The 20,814-nt window shown below is 36.2% G+C and overlaps 2 protein-coding genes, 1 long non-coding RNA gene and 1 pseudogene across 3 annotated transcripts; 1 reads left to right on the forward strand and 3 right to left on the reverse strand.

Moving 5' to 3' along the window:
• Positions 1-4,023: 4,023 nt before the first annotated feature.
• LOC108770754 (uncharacterized) lies at positions 4,024-5,323 on the reverse strand. The gene is made up of 3 exons (XR_001940612.1): positions 5,203-5,323; positions 4,320-4,444; positions 4,024-4,189 (listed from the first exon to the last, which is right to left on the reverse strand). It is a non-coding gene; the product is annotated as an uncharacterized LOC108770754 (long non-coding RNA).
• A 5,242-nt stretch (positions 5,324-10,565) lies between these two features.
• LOC108770750 (uncharacterized) lies at positions 10,566-11,591 on the reverse strand. Its single transcript, XM_018522457.1, has 2 exons — positions 11,408-11,591; positions 10,566-11,218 (listed from the first exon to the last, which is right to left on the reverse strand). Exon 2 carries the CDS (start codon positions 11,088-11,090, stop codon positions 10,566-10,568), a length of 525 nt encoding a protein of 174 aa, XP_018377959.1. The 5' UTR covers positions 11,091-11,218; positions 11,408-11,591.
• A 244-nt stretch (positions 11,592-11,835) lies between these two features.
• Positions 11,836-18,543, forward strand: LOC108770751 (uncharacterized; annotated as a pseudogene).
• A 518-nt stretch (positions 18,544-19,061) lies between these two features.
• Positions 19,062-19,660, reverse strand: LOC108770753 (uncharacterized). The gene is made up of 2 exons (XM_018522458.1): positions 19,431-19,660; positions 19,062-19,298 (listed from the first exon to the last, which is right to left on the reverse strand). Exons 1-2 carry the CDS (start codon positions 19,576-19,578, stop codon positions 19,087-19,089), a joined length of 360 nt encoding a protein of 119 aa, XP_018377960.1. The 5' UTR covers positions 19,579-19,660; the 3' UTR covers positions 19,062-19,086.
• Positions 19,661-20,814: the final 1,154 nt, after the last annotated feature.

Here is a 20,814-nt window from a genome sequence, read left to right on the forward strand (position 1 = left end):
AGGCTCACTGACTCCGAATCCGTGGTTAATTTGATAATATCAAGTGCAGTTCAAGGATATTTGAAGATCAAATCGAATAATTTATAAATAATCTCGATTCTTCAGCTTGGTACAGATCTTTCTTCAGTTCGTCTATCAATCCCTTAATGTCGTGATAATATTTTGTCTTTGCGACTTAGTGTTTCCTGAAAATGATTTTACCGAACTAATGGTAAACTTTATTCTTGTACCGTTATATACCAACATTACCGAACTAATTTTATTAAAATTTCGTCAATCCTTTTTCTCCGCGTATGTATTCAAAACAGTCTTCTTTCTTATTGAGAGCTTCGGCGAACTGTTGAATGAAACCAAGTTTGAGCGGGGTACCTACTTCATATTCTGGCTTAAAACCTTTAAACCACACGGAAAAAATTGACGGTTGGATTATTATTTAAATAGTAAAATGCGGACCAAACATCTTTTATACGTGGTGTTACTATTAAATGGTTGGTCTTACTATCTAAATAATAAGGGCATATACGAAAGATGTTTGACCCGCATTTTACAACTTAAGTAGTAGCCCCAACTATCTACTTTTTTCCGTGCAAAGCATTCTTCGTAAATAGCAATGACCTTAGCAGATAAACAATATTTTGGCAATTTAAATTCTCCAAAAATGTAAAAGAAATTTTAGCGGTCCTGCTATCATTCCTGAATTTATCGTGTGTCGGAACCCAGGGCACCTCCACGTGGTGACGGCGGAAAACGTTTTTTTTTTCTTTTTTTATCCGGCTAAGCCCTGGGGTCAAGGCAGTATGCCGTCATGGCCGACACACAAGGGAGTACGATGCAGGGTTTCGGATGCCCAGTATCGGCGGTTGGTCAGGGTGAGCAAGCAGGCCCGCAATCGTCGTCATCATGCGACTGCAGCTCTACATTGGTGGGAAACTTGGTCTCTGTAGAGTACAATGCTACAAGAATACGCTCTACACCTCACAGGTGTAACGGAAAATCGAATTTCTTCTGTTATGTTTGTGGGAAATACCATGTAAAGAAATCGAATCTTCGGAAATTCACTAATAATTTGAAATTAGTGTATGAAGAATGTTTCGGGTGCAAAGTCATTGAAAAGAAGCAGTATTGGCTACCACAATTGATATGCAATCGTTGTAGATTTTCGTTTGAACGATACAAAAACAATAAGACACCATTACAATTCGTAAGGCCTATGATTTGGAGTGAGCCAGAAAGTGTAGAGGACTGTTATTTTTGTATGATAAAAACTGTAGGTTTCAACTCATCAAATGTCCATAACATTACGTATGCAAGTGTCTCTAGTGCAACTAAGCCATCGGAGGATCATGTGGCTCCAACGGAAGAAAGAGATAAAAATCAAGAAAGTTACACTTTTTCTTTACTTGGCGAATTAGAGGTTGACACAACTATTGAGGTCGAGAGTGAAAGTGAAGAAACGAACGAAAGCGGTGATGAATACATGCCAGTAGAACTAAAACCTGAGGTGAGAGGAACATTTGATCAGAAAGAACTTAATGATATAGTGAGGGAGTTAGGTCTATCAAAAGAAGGGGCTGAATTCCTTGCTTCCAGGTTGAAGGAAAAGAATCTACTGACAAACAATTCTCACTACCGAAATAGAGACGAATCCTTCAGAAAATATTTCTCTACAGACACTAACCTCGTATATTGTCACGATGTTATGGGATTAATGGATGAACTGAAGAAAGATGTATACAAAGCTGAAGAATGGAGATTATTTATAAATTCTTCTATGCGAAGTCTGAAGGCCGTATTATTACATAACACAAATAAATATGCATCAATACCCATAGCACATTCGGTAACCATGAAAGAAGAATACAAAAATATTGAGATATTACTCAATAAGATACAGTACAAAGAACACAACTGGCTAATCTGTGGTGATCTCAAGATCCTCGCCATAATTTTAGGTCAGCAATCAGGCTTCACAAAGTTTCCTATGCTTGTGGGATAGCAGAGACCGCGAGAGTCATTATATAAGAGCTGACTGGCCTGATAGACAAGCGTTTGAGCCCAGTAAGAAAAACATCATTAACAAGCCATTGGTAGAGCCATCTAAGATTCTGCTTCCTCCCCTCCATATTAAACTTGGTTTAATGAAACAATTCACTAAAGCGTTGAATAAAAAAGGTCGATGTTTCTCGTACTTGGGTACAAAATTTCCAAGAACATCCGACGCCAAATTAAAAGCAGGTGTATTTGACGGACCCCAAATCCGTGCATTGTTAAAAGATGAAGCATTTGTTGACACGATGAGCAATAAAGAAAAAGCAGCATGAATTAGCTTCAAAGATGAGGTTGAAAACTTTTTAGGTAATTATAAGAGCGAGGAATACAAGAAATTAGTTGATGAATTACTTCAAAATTACAAACACTTAGGTTGTCTAATGAACTTGAAACTACATTTTCTACATTTTCATCTCGATTACTTTCCACCAAACCTCGGAGACTACAGCGAAGAACAGGGTGAACGGTTTCATCAAGATATTAAAGAAATGAAACGACGATACCAGGGTCGATGGGACAGAAATATGATGGCGGACTATTGTTGGATGTTGAAAAGAGAACATATTGTGGACGGAAAGAAGCGAAAGCGGAATCCACTTCATAGATCATTTGAAGACAAAAGAGTAAGGAAAAGTAGATAATCCTGAGTTTTGTGATGACTGACATTATACCATCAGGTCTTGACTGTACTAAAATTTTTGGTAGGGTTGGCTCTCGATATACGGTAACCTGACTTCCTGAATAAGTTACTTTCGACTCGCGAAATCAAAACACTCTTATATGCACATTTTTTCGCGATATGACCATCAAAGGATCTTCATCCTGATGATATAGTCAAACTGGCCCCGGATTCAGAAACAGTGACCGCAAAAACATGGAAGTACAGTTTCTTCTTCAACTCTCGCATTTTTTCTTCGATTTGATCTTCAAATATCCTTGAACTGCACTTGATATTATTATCAAATTAACCACGGATTCGGAGTCAGTGAGCCTCAAAATGTATTAATATAGTAGTCTAATACTTTTGCAATTTACCACATCTATATAATAACAGACATTGACCTTCAGGGCTGTGATAAAAAAATAAATATCAATCATATCTGACCGTCAAATTGTCTGTTCTTTCAGAATCTGCGGTTAAAAATTCATTTTTTTGCAGAATATACATGTTTGACCTTATAATGACCTTGACGTCGACGCCAAGGGTCACAATAGACCTCGGATTCGGATTTAGCGACCCCCAAAACGTATATGTCAATGTTGATATTTTGAATAGGTTATTACTGTTTTCCCTGATTTGACCTTTAAATACCCTTGAACCTGACGTGCTGGGATTAAACGGATGCCGGATTCGGATTCAGCGGAAAAAAATACATAAGGATACAATGGTTTTGCCGATGGACATTAAAGTTCATTTTTTTTGTGGGCCTGTGTAATCAATGTACAATTTTTTTTAGTTTTACAAGCATGTAAGAACATTTAAGGAAGATCGAGCATACAACCGACGAAATAAAATTTAAGTATATGCAACAAAATTTGAATTTAGCCAGACTGCCTTCTTCAAATTGGGGATTTACAAGAGGAAATGAAAAATTTTTCGGTTTACACAAGGTGGAAGATGATTATATTGTAAGTAAAAAAATTGCTATATTCCCTAATTTACGTGTTAATATTTACATAAATGATGAGATTATGCTTTTTTCGAAACACATTAAAATTACTAATGTCGACGAACTGAGTGAAATTTTGAAAACTATTGATACAATAATTATTTAATCAGTGTACAGTAATTTTTATGATATATGAATTGTATATATTATATATTTATATGAGTTTATGTTTTATGCATTTTAAAGGAAAATGAAAATAAAGAAAATTACTAGAATTAAAATTTTGTATCTTTGGTTTCTTATTTATATATACATTTATATTTTTTTTTCTTATTTGTATCAGGTTTTTATCAAGTAGCTCCTGTTCTTGGCATTTTCTTTTCTTAGCACGTTTGAATTGAATTTCTGTGTGTCTCTTCGATTTCCATCCCACACAGCTTTTATAACGTTTGGCACATGGACCACATCTTTGACGTTGCACACCGCGTGATGCGCAATCTCTTGTCACGTACCCATGACATGATATCACACTACGAAATGTATGTTATGTTTACAAGATTTTTAAAAATAAATCAAGGCTACATAGCTTATAAAGATACGATAAATTAAAAATCTAAAATGTTTTGTTACTTTTTTATAACATTCAGTGACTTTAATTACCAAATATCGTTATCAGCATCTTTGCAGGGATAAAGATTCGAAATTTTGTTTAAAACATTCATCATATCGTCCACATTTTCCACTTTGCCGCTTAGACTATCGATTTGTCTCCATCCGATAGATACCTGCAATTTATTTTTCATTTCATTTATTTGTTAGTATAATAAGCATTTTACAAAAGAGAGTACAGTGGTTATGTAATGTATAATATTGCAGACTTTGAGATTCAGATACTCAATACTTTCGACAATCATTTCCGTGTAAGTTGTAATGAATATACACACACATATATATATTGTAAGATAATTATACTAAATGCTCGAAATTGCGAGGACATCAGTCGCTGTCGACACCTGCCACTTCATCCGACAATTACAATAATCATATCACACGCCGTTACGCGGCGCGAACGACTATCACGCATCGTGCCCGAAAACGGGAGAACCAGTGGCACGGTTGTCTCCGACCGCCGAACGGAGTAACGCTCGGGTTGTTCGTCAATCTTTTACTCTAAATTGTCTGTACTGCAATTTACGAGTCGGAGTAAGCCCAGTATTGGCCGCCGTGACTCTTTAATAGCTATGCCTTATTCTTTGTTATTTGTACGAGTAAGAAGTGTTAAAAATAAAAGCAGTGTTCGTTTATAAGAAACGGAGCGTCTATCTCCTTATTCACTTCCAACTCCCTGACAAACCTAAGTTCCCTCAGAACAAGAGTATTTAAAAATAACTAAGCTAGGAGAAGGTGCAAGTATAGTATCTCTTCTCTTTATTTAATTATAATATTACACAATTCTTTTACAAATAATCTTACAGTAATAATATCTCAGAAGTGGGATCAACTCAGACTCAGAGAGGAACAGAACAGAGATAAATACAAATACCTTTGCTAAAGATCAAATCTCCTGTTATCCTTTTCCTCCTAAATTCCGTCGTCCTCGATCTTCCGGAATTCATCCGCGTAGATTGTGCGATCTTTCAAGGTTCTCCGCGTCAACACGCGTTTTTACCGTTTTTCGCGCTCTCGATACACGCGAAAGAAGCGCAACTTTTCGCTTCTTCGTGCAAGAACAGGACGCAGAAGATTTCAGTTTGTCCCGCGCCGTTCCAATCAGCAAAAAATGGATCGAGCACAATTAGACAAACTCTCAATAGACGAACTCCAGGAGGTGGCACAACGTCACCAATTACCTCTGTGCGAGGATCCGAGGAAACTCATAGATTTAATAATGAGCTACCTGGAGAGAAAGTCTTCATCAGCTTCAACGAGCGATACCGGAACGTCAAAGCAAGCCTCCGGCGTTCAGTTCGCTCTAGGAGGCAAGCCAACGCCAGGATCTTCGGTCACTAAGGAGCCAACTACAGGCCCAACGACCATACAGGCCTGGCAGGTCTCCTCAGACGTAGCTTCTTTAATCGCTACGGTAGTAAATCCGATGCAACAAATGCACCAGGAAATTTTAGAAGGCCAAAAGAGGCAACAGGAAATTATGATGAGAATGCTCGAATCACTTACCGGGCATAAAGCGCCTCCAGCCAACGAATCACCGGAAGGACCGACGATGCAGTTGATACCGGAAACAGTGTCTCCCATCAGCCGAGGAGCATCGCCGTCCTCACAACGTACCACGCTGAGTACGGTACCGACGTTGCACGCCGTATCGTTGCTAGCGACGCAGATTCCAGAATATGGAGGACAAGAGACAGAAAATGTCCAGTTATGGATACAAAGAGTAGAGCAAGTTGCTCGAATTCACAAGGTACATTCAGATGTTACCTTATTAGCAGCATCTAGCAAGCTAGTTAAGCTCGCGAAACGCTGGTACGACATCGGTTCTGGAACGATGTTGGAATCATGGCCAGGTTTCAAGGATGCAATTCTGAAAAGATTTTCTCGTAAAACGTTCTACCATGTAGCCTTGCAAAAAATAGAGGCACGTAAATGGTATAATTTTAAAGAATCGTTCATCAAATACGCAATGGACAAATTAACGTTGATGCACGATCTTGATCTGCCGCAAGAAAGTGCAATACATTTACTTATCAGCGGCATTCTTAGCCGTTCTCTTCGAGAGACCGCTGCCGCTCTGAACGTGGAATCCGTAGACTCCTTTTTGGACGCGATGCACAAAATTACATCGGTCAACATGGATTCAGATAAACGACTCACAAATGACTCAAGATCAGTGAAAGCAAAGGACATGGCTTCAAAGAAAGGCGGAAAATCATCACAGACGACTCAAGCAGAGCAGAAGGATGGAACACCCAGCTGCAGATTCTGCAAGACGCCTGGACATACCTATGAAGACTGCAGAAAACGACAGTGGAGGGAGCGGTTGCAGACGACGCCTAAAACGACGCCCGCCTTGCCGTCCACCACGTCACCGCCAGCCGTTGTCTCAGCCGTCGAGGTAACTCGAGAGAACCACACCGTTGCTCATATCCAACTTCAGGGTAGGAATCTACAATTAAATAATATAGCGTTAGAGGTTAAGACCTTTAATAATATAAAATGCGATTTATCCGCGCTAATCGACACGGGTAGCCCGATATCTTTCGTCAAACCTTCAGTTTATCATGAATTTTGTAACGAAACTTTACATGCGTTACTCGCGCCGAAAAAAGAGTACAAAGCTTGAAATAATTTACCGGTTGGAATACACGGCTCAATCGTGTCAACCATCGCATTCGATCAATTAAAAGATATAGACCTTAATATTCACTTACATGTTCTTAAGGATGACAATATCGCAAGATTTCGTTGTCGGGCGCGATTTCCTCGACGAACACTGAATAACGGCAACATACACACCGAAAACAAAAGACGCGCCTCCGCACGCATTCTCGAAGACGTTGCTGCAAGTTCTTGCATGCGCCGAGAACGGCAACAGCGCCCTTAATAGTATCGATAATATATCGACTGACTTCGGGGTGGAATCCACAGAACGCCTCAAGGGCATTCTAATCGAAATACGAAATTCGGACGTTAAGCCTATAGACGACGATTATAAAGTCAATATACGTCTAAAAGACGACTCAGTTTACGCTTACGCGCCCCGTAGGTTCGCGTACGCCGAAAAGATTCAAATTCGAGATATTGTTAAGGACCTTCTGTCGCGTGGCATTATTAAGCAGAGTAATTCTCCTTACTGCGCGCGAGTGGTTTCCGTTCGCAAAAAGAACGGAAATATGCGATTGTGCGTAGACTTAAGACCGCTAAATCAGCGAGTTATCAAACAGAAATATCCATTTCCCATAATAGAAGACTGTGTTTCGCTGTTAGGAAACAAGAAAGTATTTACTCTCCTCGATCTCAAGGATGGCTTTCACCAAATTAAGGTCGACGAGAGATGTAGTTAATATTTTTCGTTTGCCATACCGGACGGGCAATACGAATACACGCGCTTACCATTTGGTTTTTCGGAGTCTCCAGCAGAATTTCAGAAGAGACTCGTAAATATTTTGTGTCCGTTAATAGAGGACAATAGAGTTATCGTATATATTGACGACATCATGATCGCCTCTAATACAGTCGAAGAAAATATACAAACAATATACGATGTTTTGCTTATACTCAAACAATACCAGTTCGAACTTAACGTACCTAAATGTAAGTTCCTTCAACAGAAAGTAGAGTACTTAGGATACTCAATTTCCCACAACGAGATCGCAATCAGTCTTCGACACACAGAAGCAATCATGAAATTTCCACAGCCAAGGAACGTTATTGAGATTCAAAGATTTTTAGGATTAACTAATTACTTTCGTAGATTTATCAAAAATTTCGCGATAAAGACAAAACCGTTACGCGATTTACTCAGAAAGAGCGTTACTTTTGATTTTAATGCAGATTGCATAAAAGCGTTCGAATATTTGAAGAAAGAATTAACGTCGTATCCGGTATTAGGCCTCTATAATCCGAAGGCCGAAACGCAGCTGCATACCGATGCAAGCATGCACGGATTAGGCGGAATATTGTTGCAAAAACAGAACCACAGCGAGTGGAAACCGATAGTCTTTTTCAGTCAAGCGACAAATCAAGCAGAGCGCAACTACCACAGTTTTGAGCTGGAAATGCTCGCGATTGTCAGATCAATTGAGCGCTTTCACATTTACTTATACAGGATCAACTTTACAATAGTTACCGACTGTAATGCGCTAGTTTATGCGGTCAATAAGGCGAATTTTATGCGAATTTAAACCCACGGATCGCGAGGTGGACGTTAGCGCTCCAAAATTATACATTTGATATGCAACATCGAGCAGGCGAGCGTATGGCACACGTGGACGCGCTCAGCCGAACTATTTCATATGTTAACACTATCCCCCTCGAGAGAGAATTGGAGCTAAAGCAACTCCAAGATACACGCATCCAAGTGATAGCACACGAATTAGAATTCGCCGAGAGCGAAAAATTTAAATTAATACAAGGCTTAGTTTATCGTAAGGGTACGGATCGTCCGCGATTCGTTGTTCCCGAAGCAATGATTTCAAACATCATACGTGTCTATCACGATGAGATGGCTCATTGCGGAATGGAAAAAACCGTAGAAGGGATCACCGAAGCGTGGTTCCCTTCAATAAGGAGAAGAGTTGCTGACCACATAGATAACTGTATAACGTGTGTGATGAACAATTCTTCTCCACATTCACGCGAGAGTGAAATGCATTTAGTTCAGACACCGAAGGATCCGCTAGAGATCCTGCATATTGACCACTTTAGACCTTTACAACAAACGAAAGACGGGTACCGTCACATTTTGATAATAGCCGACTCTTTCACTAGATTCACGTGGCTTTATCCAACCAAAACTACGAGTACGAGAGAGGTCACTTTCAGTCTGAAAAATTTATTTGATATTTTTGGACCTCCACAAGAGATCGTCTCCGATAGGGGAACTGCTTTCATCTCCGCTGAATTTGAAAAGTTCGTTAATGAACAAGCGATAAAACACAGGCTGACTGCCGTTGCGTCACCCTGGGCTAACGGGATTGTAGAGCGAGTAAACAGATTTTTAAAATCGTCTCTTAAAAAACTTACAGCCTCGCCAAGCGAATGGAAGGCTTGTATAAATAAAGCTCAGTACGTTATAAATAATTCTTATCACGCGAGTATTAAAAACTCACCTTCGAAACTCTTACTCGGTTACGACAGACGGAAGCACTCCGATAAAATTCTTACACAGTTAATCACTCAGTTAGCGAATATTGATATCGACCTAGTCGCCGAAAGACAAACGAATCGAGATATCGCGACCGAAACGACACGTTCAATTCGCGAGTACAATAATGTGTATTACGATCACAAACATAAGACACCGTCTCAATACAAAGTCGGCGATTACGTAATGATAAGAAAAATGGACTCAAAGCCAGGACAGAACTCAAAGTTACTAACACCTTTTAAAGGACCGTACCAAATAAATAAAGTTCTTAATAATAACCGATACGTAGTAACTGACATCCCGGGTTTCAATGTAACACAGAAACCGTATTCTTCCGTTCTATCGCCAGAAAATTAAAACCTTGAATCCGTCCTGTGCAACTCATAAAATATTGTTATAGCGTTTAGAATATAAAACAGTTATTATATTACAAATATGCATTTTTCTATGTATTTCAATTCATTATTTAATTGTATATTTGTTTCGATTCTATTCTATATGTATGTATGAAACTAATAATAATAAATTAAATCATTCGAGGTCGAATGAACCAGCAGGACGGCCGAACTGTAAGATAATTATACTAAATGCTCGAAATTGCGAGGACATCAGTCGCTGTCGACACCTGCCACTTCATCCGACAATTACAATAATCATATCACACGCCGTTATGCGACGTGAACGACTATCACGCATCGTGCCCGAAAACGGGAGAACCAGTGGCACGTTTCGTCTCCGATTTCCGAACAATAAGCACGGTTGTCTCCGACCGCCGAACGGAGTAACGCTCGGGTTGTTCGTCTATCTTTTACTCTAAATTGCCTGTATTGCAATTTACGAGTCGGAGTAAGCCCAGTATTGGCCGCCGTGACTCTTTAATAGCCATGCCTTATTCTTTGTTATTTGTACGAGTAAGAAGTGTTAAAAATAAAAGCAGCGTTCATCTATAAGGAGCGTCTATCTTCTTATTCACTTCCAATTCCCTGACAAACCTAAGTTCCCTCAGAACAAGAGTATTTAAAAATAACTAAGCTAGGAGAAGGTGCAAGTATAGTATCTCTTCTCTTTATTTAATTATAATATTACACAATTCTTCTACAAATAATCTTACAATATATATATATATTCATAACTTTGTAATATAACTTGTAGATACTTACACGATATGTCATATTTTTTGCAAGTATGACATTTCGCTGACAAACAGATAGATCATCAATCCAGCATGTCCACATTGCGAACTCTTCTTGAAAAACAGAAATCCAGTACTCTGACGGAAGAGTAAGATTCTTTAAATCACTAATCATTCCAGCCCAAGTTTGTAACTGTAAGTCACGTCCGTTTGCTACATCTTGTGAATTGTGTGCTACCGGATTTTGCGACACACATGCATCCGGAATAGAAACAGGACGCTGAAGAAGATTTTGTGTTGGTGTCACAGTACTGATTCCTTCATTGTGCTTTTCTTGTTGTTTTTTTTCAGTAATGGAATTGACATAATAAAAATTACTCTTTGCTGGTGTCGGCATTGGAAATATAGATGGAACGGCATCTTCCTTCAATAATGATTTTTTTCGCGGTACTGTCACAGTTGAACCATCTGTCATTGGAATTACATCTTCTCTTATTATTTGATTATCTTGGAAATGCAGCTCACAGATTTGACTTTCTTTGTCAATTTATTAATTCCTCTAGCAGCAATGCCACTAGCGAGCCAATTATCGAACATCTTTTCCTATAAAACATTACAATTGTGTATATATTCGGATTTTATTAAATACAATCTTTAATAACTCTCTTTCATAAACTGATAAATTAAAAAATGAAGTTAAATTTTGCATTATTAAAATGCAATGAAAACACTTTATTTTTCTGACATGATATTCTTTACGAGTTTTGTAGATATTATAAAAGTTGTACTTACTGTGCGAGGTTTAAAAAGGCTATTCCTTTTTTTCGAACAACTAACATTTTTTGATCTTTTGGTACATCCTCGTATCCAACACAATATTTTTGCAACTACAAGTTCATACCACGAAGTATCTCAACCTGCAACTCGACAGAAGTCAGATAAGGTCGATATTGCAAATGGCGCCCTAATTCGCAAGTTATTCCTCTCAGCGGACTCCCTCTCAATTCGGCACATAAATGAGGGTCACTTTTCTGTATTCGCGCGCAATCGTGATCGGTCTCCTCCTTTCTTACGGGTGGCACCCAGTTGGACACGGCTCAATTGGACACGAGTCACTCACAGCACTTGAGACTACAAAGCTCCTAAGCATCGGTCGCTGTGATTGGTGGTGTCCAATCGAGCCATGATCAATCGGGATCACCCCTTAACCAATAAAGCACATGCGAGCACATGTCACGAATTTCCGAAGAATCAATTTCGCGCTTCCTCCGCTACTCCCAGCATCCTCTGTCTTCTTATTTGAATTACCGGGAGTGAGTAAGATACGAGAAAACCGCCAAGCTGCCGCACGAGAGGAGGACTGGATTCCGCTGACTGCCGGGGACCGCAGCGATTGGTGTATCACATTGCCGTTGAGCCTCCTCACGAAGGTAAGAGATTCCGTGCAACGCCACGTGGCTATTTCGGCGCAGCACCATATTTGATATAGTAGCGTCACTCCATTGCGTTACCACGTGGCGCATTATCGGCTCGTGTATAATCAGTGGTACGCCGTGGCCACAGAGATGCCGTCAACATAGCCACGCCGTTCGTTCATTGTGTGCTGCAAGTATCCGCGTCGCAGGAGCGCCGCCCGCTATCGCCACGTCAACTATTTGCTTATGCGTCACTGATTGGCTCTATTCGAGACATAGCGCGATCCCTTGATATGTGCCCTCGTATCGTAACGTTAAGGCCCGTCTACAATACATGGAGTAAGAAGTAAGAGTAAGAAATTGACCAATCACAGTCGAATGTGAGAAGAATAATCGACTGTGATTGGTCAATTTCTTACTTCTTATTCCGTGTATTGTAGACGACGCCTAATAGAGGCGTGGGCAGTGACGCGTATCGCACATGGATTAATAATTCTTTCTGCGCGAGGTCGCACATCTATTTGAACAGCATTAGCAAGGAAATCCTCTGCGAAGGCTGTTTCAATGTGGAGTTGCCGCACGCGCGAACGGAGTACAGTCTCACCAACCGCCACTCTCTACACCTCAGTGCATCCAACCGTCTCGACCAATGCGCCCGTTGTTCCCTGAGGCCGAAGGCACATGAAGCGGTAAAAGTAAAAGCGGAACGGTTTTGGCGGTAGCGGCGGAAATCCAGCGACCAATCGGAGTCTTTCCGTATTTTTCGTACAGCATTTTTCTGATCCCTATGTCACATGGACCGGCAACGGTTCACGCGGTAGCAAATCGTAAAGTATTAATTGAAACAGATTTTCCGCAGAAAATATAAAAGTACTTCGTGATTGGTTGAATTTTGTTCCGCTACCGCATGAACCGCTCAATGTGACATAAGGGAAATATTTTTGCAGAAATGTGCAAACGGTAATGTATTTGTTAAAATCTTCTCAAGAAGAGGCCAGTGTAGAGGTTACAGAATTTCTTCCCCATATCAATTTTTTTTATCGTTCTTTGAGTTTTATGCGTTCTGTGAGTTAATGTGTTTGAGCGCATCATGAGTGCAAGGAATATTTTATTGTTTATCTGTAAATTACTAATTTTACGCAAAAAAGTATATTGCGTATTTAAGAAGGAGGCAATTCGCAAGAAAATATTAAAATTATATTCAAAAAATATAATAATAAGGTTCAATATGTATAAAACGAATGAGTATTAAAAGGGCATAGAACCAATATTTAACAAATAATTATAATTAAAATAATAATATTAAATACATAAATACAAACGTTTCGACTCCGATCGGGTCATTTTCAATGCAAAAAAACAATAATTTTTAACTTAAACATCCGGTAATAATAAAAAACTTCAAATTACATAATAAAAACAAAATAACATAAAGTCGCTGACATAATATAAATACATAAAAATTAATCAATTAATTGTAACATTTCATAATGAGTAAATAATAACATGTCTTAAATAGCTATTGCAAAAAAGTCAAAACTTGGAAGAAAAGAGTAAGCACTTATCACAATATCTCAATTCTGTAAGAATGTTCATATCACAATATCTTGATTCTATAAGAATGTTCATGTCGTTCGAAGTCAAATATAAGTAGTCCCATTGAAAATAAAATTAAGTTGCGATAACGAACATCTATATGAAAAATATGTAATATGTAGTACAAATTTGACAAATTATCAAGAAATTATTTTACAATGTTAAATGAATATACAAGTAACAGAAATTATTTTACCTTAACAAAAGAAAAAACTCAAAAAAGAAGTTATGATCTATTAAAACTATGTAGACACAAACATCTGTAAGAACAATATTGAAAAATATAAAATTCAAAAGGTGTAATAGAAATTCGTGAAAAAATGTCAAATAAATATAAAAATAAAAATCAGTTAAAACAGAAGTAATTTACCTTATCCGATGACAATGGATAACGAATTATTTTATAAAATTTCCCATGTATATTAACTTAAATACAGTTTAACCATCTTGCACTTGTAAAAGCAACCGCTCACGAGAACGTCAGACAACCTAATGTGCTGGCAGAAAGTCGAGAGAGGACAATGGAAAATCAAGAACTGGAAAGGGAACTAATCATGTTGGTATACGAATCTGGCAATGACTCCGTATCATTTTGTCTGTTTATACCGTGTGTTTGTTTCTTAATATAGACCATTTCAGAAATCAGTCGTTTTCTGTAGGAAGGTTCTATGTCCAAAATCTTCACATTGTTCCACTTGAAATCATGATTCGTTTCCATTCTATGATTAGTAATAACCGATGGAGATTTTGATCCTTTATTAATGTCTGAGACATGTTCTTTTACTCTAGTTCTCAATTGTCTCTTTGTCTGGCCAACATAGCTAACATCACAATTTTCGCATGATATTTTATAAACTACATTCTGATTGTGTGTATGATCTAATTTATCTTTGCCTCTTTTAATATAGTGTTTAAGTGTGTTAGGAATAGTGTAAGCCAGTTTACAATCCAGTACATTAGCAATTGGTTTAAATCTCTCCGAAACCGAATTAACAAATGGAACAGCGAAAAACTTTTTATTTAAATTTAAAGAAGCGTTATTACATTTCAAATTATTATTGTTAATATGGTATTTTATTCTATTCTGGATTGTTGAAAAAATGAATTGAAGAGGGTATCCGTTATTTAAAAAAATATTAACTGCATCAATCAAGTTATTTTGATGGAAAGTAGGATGGCACAATCGAACAATTTTATCAATAACACTGTATATAACGCCTCTCTTATGACAAACAGGATGTTGGGAATGAAAATTAAGAAATCTGCCAGAAAAAGTAGCCTTTCGGTAACCATCAAAAATCATATAACAATCTTTAACAATAATGTACGTGTCCAAAAAACTAATTTTACCATCATTGCCAATCTCCATAGTGAACTTTAATCTTGTGTGTAATGAATTAAAAATACACAAAATGTCATTAATACTAGAATATGGGCCTGCCAATATAATATCATCTACATAACTGTAATAAAAAGGCAACTGAACATGCAATAGACCAATAGCCATTTCTTCAAAATCCTGCATAACCATATCTGCTACTATAGGTGATAATGGGGATCCCATAGGGGTTCCAAAAATTTGTTTATAAAGTATACCATTAAAAATAAAAACTGTTGAATTTAATATCAATCTAAATGCAATCAAGAATTCTTCTAAAGTAATCTTTGTCCCCATAGATATAGATTCCCATCTCTTAACAACACTATCAGTTGCCAAATCTATAGGTATGTTAGTGAACAATGAAACCACATCTAGTGAAACAAGTGATGAGTCAGAATCAAGTTTAATATTTTTTAATCTTTCAATTAAGTCAAAACTATTTTTTATGTAACTAGGAGCTTTGAGAATTGTATCATTAATAATTTTATGTAAATAACATGATAAATTATATAACGGACTATTAACAGATAAAACTATAATTCTGAGAGGATAATTCAATTTGTGAATTTTTGTTAACCCATAAGCCCTTGGAATATTGTCGTCAGTACTAAGTAGCTTTTTGTATGTAATGTCGTCAATAAACCCCTTATTCTTCCATCTACAAAGAATATATTCCGTAAGTCACTAATAATTTTTCTCGTAGGATCTTTATTAATAACTTCATAAGTATTATTGTCTGAAAGCATATTTTCCATCTTATTAATGTAATCAACCTTATTAAGAGCAACAGTCACATTTCCTTTGTCCGCTTTTGAAAATAAAACTTCTGGGTGTTCCTTAACAAATTTATCAGTGGATTTAATCCAATTAAACAATTTACTATTAGAATCACTTTTTATAAAGTCATTGCGAAATTTTTCAAGAATTGGAACAGAATTATTTCTTATCACATTAACTATATTGTTAGGGCGATTGATAATATTACTTTCAATACTCTTGATGAATTCAATAAAAGTTCGTTCAAAATTACTTCTATTAATGGGAAGTCCAAATCCCTCCCCTAATTGTAATAAATATTTAACATCATTAGGAATGTGAATGTTACTCAAATTAAGGAACCACTTTTCATTCAAAGTGTTTAACGGAACTGTATTACCAAATTCAGACGCTGTAATATGTATTTTTTCCACACACAGACAAGAATCATCTCTAGGAATCTCATTAGAAACCGTACTAAGCCTCGAATCATTGTTAAAGGAACAAAAATAAGAAATAGGTTTAATAAATGATTTACAAATTTTTTGATCCTTTTCTTTCAACCAATGAAACTTTTTGTCAATTCTTTTTGTTTGTAAATAAAACCAAGAACTGTTAATATAATCCAAGTATTTGAAAAATGCGCAAGATATGGAGATTGGCAATATGTTATAAATTTTTGAGGAAATATCAAAAATATTATTTCTAGTAAAATTCAAGTAAGTACGAGTCCTTTATTTCCAAATGCAAAATTGATTTTACAACATTTAACTGTATTTTTCTCAATTTGCTAAAATATCTTCCATTATATAATGATACATTACAACTACTGATATAACATCTTAAGTATGGTGGTACTAAATTAAATTTGCGACAGTTATTTAAGAATCTAATACGCGTTCTGATATTCACACTTAATTTCACCAATTTACAAGCCTTCTTTAGAATTTGACAAACTTGATAACCAAAGTGATTCCGGATATAAGAGAAAGAAAAAGTAAAGTCATGAAATTTACTACCAAAACGCAACATTTTCGCCCGCGTCTATAAAAAATATAATAATAAGGTTCAATATGTATAAAACGTATGAGTATTAAAAGGGCATAGAACCAATATTTAACAAATAATTATAATTAAAATAATAATATTAAATACATAAATACAAACGTTTCGACTCCGATCGGGTCATTTTCAATGCAAAAAAACAATAATTTTTAACTTAAACATCCGGTAATAATAAAAAACTTCAAATTAAATACATAATAAAATACAAATTAAAAACATAATAAAAACAAAATAACATAAAGTCGCTGACATAATATAAATACATAAAAATTAATCAATTAATTGTAACATTTCATAATGAGTAACATATTTTTCATATAGATGTTCGTTATCGCAATTTAATTTTATTTTCAATGGGACTACTTATATTTGACTTCGAACGACATGAACATTCTTATAGAATCAAGATATTGTGATATGAACATTCTTACAGAATTGAGATATTGTGATAAGTGCTTACTCTTTTCTTCCAAGTTTTGACTTTTTTGCAATAGCTATTTAAGACATGTTATTATTTACTCATTATGAAATGTTACAATTAATTGATTAATTTTTATGTATTTATATTATGTCAGCGACTTTATGTTATTTTGTTTTTATTATGTAATTTGAAGTTTTTTATTATTACCGGATGTTTAAGTTAAAAATTATTGTTTTTTTGCATTGAAAATGACCCGATCGGAGTCGAAACGTTTGTATTTATGTATTTAATATTATTATTTTAATTATAATTATTTGTTAAATATTGGTTCTATGCCCTTTTAATACTCATTCGTTTTATACATAAAAAATTATATTCATTGTACATCATTCAAAAAACTGAGAAACGACATTACAAACAATTTTGGGTACGTCCAATATTCACGGTGGAAAGGAAGTTGATGCAAGGAGCAAGTGACAATTTGGTACGAGAAATGGAGACGACCCCGAAAAATTTTTTAATTATTTCCAAATGTCACATACTACTTTTGAGGAACTTTTCAACATTGTTGAACCATTCATTACTAAGGCACACGTTATTCGAACACCAATACCTGCACGCACTCGTCTGCAAGTAACTTTACGATACTTGGGTTCAGGTGACAGTATGGTTTCTATATCGTATGCATTTCGAATAGCGCATAATACAGTTTCTGTGATAATCAACGAAACGTGCGAATCAATTTGGAATGTTTTAAAACATCGAGTATTTTTGCAACCCTCCTCGAATAATTGGGAAAAAGTCGCTGATGATTTTGAAAAAATCTGCAATTTCACTCATTGCATTGGAGCCCTTGATGGAAAACATGTTATAATGCAGGTACATTTGTTTTAATGTTTTTAAATTTATGTCTTCATTATGAGCAGTATGTGTTTCAAGCGATTTTTCAATTGTACAGGCCCCACCTAACAGTGGATCAAAATATTATAATTATAAAGGCCAACACAGTATCGTTCTTCTAACCATCAGCGATGCTCATTGTTGTTTTTCCATGGTTGATATTGGTGGAGAAGGACGACAGTGTGACAGTACTGTTTTTCAAAATAGTGAATTTGGCAAACGATTTGGCAACGGATCTCTACATCTACCCGCAGCCAAAAATATTGCAAATACAAACGTAACATTGCCATACGTATTAATTGCCGACGAAGCATTCCAGCTAACACCATACATGATGAGACCTTATCCTCGTAAAAATTTAGATCTGAAAAAAAAAAAAGGTTTTCAATTATAGGCTGAGCAAGGCAAGACGGACAGTGGAATGTGCATATGGTCTTCTTGCTGCTCGATGGCGAATTTATGGAAAACCTATAGTTGCGTCAGTTTCAACAACTAGGAATATTATTAAAGCTACAACTGCTCTACATAATTTTGTAATGATCAATGAAAGAAAATCAAATGGAGTGTTGTCTCAGTATTCGCAGCACACTGCACAGGATCGAGCAGTAATATCAAACGGCTTCAGGAACATACCACGAAATGTATCATCCAGTTCAGTGCAAGCAGTGAAAATAAGAGATGACTTTAAAGATTTTTTCAACAACGTTGGCGCAATATCTTGTCAGTGGGAGAAAGTCTTAAATAATGACTTCTGATTGTATTCAAAATAATTTTGATTTTTTCTCGACATTTTAATGCAAGTTTATTAGAACATGTGCATTGAAATATAATAATAATCTTAAAAAAAATAAAAATAATATAATGTAACAATACATAATAATAGTATATATGTATTAACATATGAAATGTACACTATTACATTTGTAATGTGTACCCTTTACAGTATTTCATTGCACTCTAGTTCCGCTTCTCTTAGTTGTCGTAGCCATTCAATCTCTAATTCCGCCCTTCTCCAGTATGGAAGGCGACGTAGTCCTTCGCCAAGTCGAAGCAATATGCCGTCTATTGCATCCGAACCGACATGTTCTTCCCGCAAAGCATCTAAGATAGCATATTGTACTTCTTCAGACTCCGGACTCACTTTGGGTACTGCAAAAAATAAATACATAAGGTCTTTAATCATATTAATGTATCATCCGCGACAAGAGTAATGTTAATAAATTCAGGCTCATTTTTTTGTAAAAATATGATGCTGGATATAATGAAATTAAGATCACTTACTCTTCGCTTTTCTCATCGGTGATAAATTTGATGCCAATGGACTGCGCTTGACTGGTGGTTTTACATATGCATTCTTTGATGTTTTATTTAGCGTAGTGCGGAAAGCACATGGAGATGAGGATGGCAAAATTGTTGTATTTAAGTCCATATTTTCATTTCTGAATGGAGCAATGTTTTCCTTTTGTGATGAATACACTGGTACAATTAGAGATTCCGAAGAAGTAGATGAAGGCAGCAGAGATGAAATAGTACTGTAATATAAAATGATACATTAAATTTTCAATTTAATATTACATATTATGTATTATGTTCGGTTTCCTTGTATCGAACCTATATATCATAACTTACGATTCTGTTTGTAAAGAGATTTCCAAAAATTTCATTCGCTCAAAGAAGCGAAACGAATGCTTCTTTATTGCTTTTGCAGAATCTGTTGAGGATCCACTGGGAACGTACTGTCTGCTTACTTTCCTTGCTTTCATGTATGCGTCCCGTAAATATTTCCAGTGCTCTTTGACCCATTTTACGGTCATGTCACCTATCGAGAAAGGAAATTTTATATATATAAGTAATTAAAAGAATAGATATAATAGATTTCAAATATAAGTGATTACAAAATGGATACATACAAAAAAGTTTCTCAAACAAAATTGTATTATTTATAAATGTATAAGATCTATTATATTTTACCAATAAACAAGTGTATTGTGTATATGGTACATACCACCTCCTATCTCATTTGAGATTTCTGCCCAAAGAGCATCCTTTTTTATATTTGTCCTCTCCTGCAATGACAGTGTATGATTCCACAAGCTAGGCCTTGCTGGACTAGTTCTATTAATAATTCATTTGCTGTGTCACCTGAATATTTTGGATATTTCGATGAAACAACTTCAGTATTCAAAGTGCTATTGTCTTCATATGTGTTTCTTGGTACTACAAAAAATATACATTATATATTACTTTTTTTATTACATTTGCATAAGGCCCGGTTGTTCCACCTTTCAGGAAATTTTCTGTTAGGTAAGTAGCAACATTATCCAATCACATGCGCGGTTGTTACATTTACCTAAGAGATAAATTTACCGAAAAGAAGAACAACCAGCCCTTAAAGTCTTAAGTTTTGCTGTAATTCAAATCATTATCATATACAAGATCTATCACGCATGTTACCATCGTAATGTCTAATGAAATTTATTACGTTAAAGCAATACATACTCATCCTTGCCACATGATTATTGTCCACCTGAAGTAAATGGAGATCTTCGTTGTAATTCCGAAAACATTCATGGGCCTCTATATTACTGCAGATTCCTCTCATCACCCACCCGCAATAACCGCATTTTATGTGCTACCAAAATTAATTTTTAGATTAACTACATGC

This window comes from Trachymyrmex cornetzi, unplaced genomic scaffold (genome assembly GCF_001594075.2).
Source record: "Trachymyrmex cornetzi isolate Tcor2-1 unplaced genomic scaffold, Tcor1.1 scaffold1316, whole genome shotgun sequence".
Lineage (NCBI taxonomy): Eukaryota > Metazoa > Arthropoda > Insecta > Hymenoptera > Formicidae > Trachymyrmex > Trachymyrmex cornetzi.

What these genes read in the sequence shown, in the direction of transcription:
- LOC108770750 (XM_018522457.1), bottom strand. Translation starts at nt 11,090, where the DNA reads ATGACAGATGGTTCAACTGTGACAGTACCGCGAAAAAAATCATTATTG.
- LOC108770753 (XM_018522458.1), bottom strand. Translation starts at nt 19,578, where the DNA reads ATGGACTTAAATACAACAATTTTGCCATCCTCATCTCCATGTGCTTTC. An exon ending in ACCGATGAGAAAAGCGAAGA is followed by an intron (nt 19,299 to 19,430) that starts GTAAGTGATCTT and finishes TATTTTTTGCAG; the next exon opens with TACCCAAAGTGAGTCCGGAG.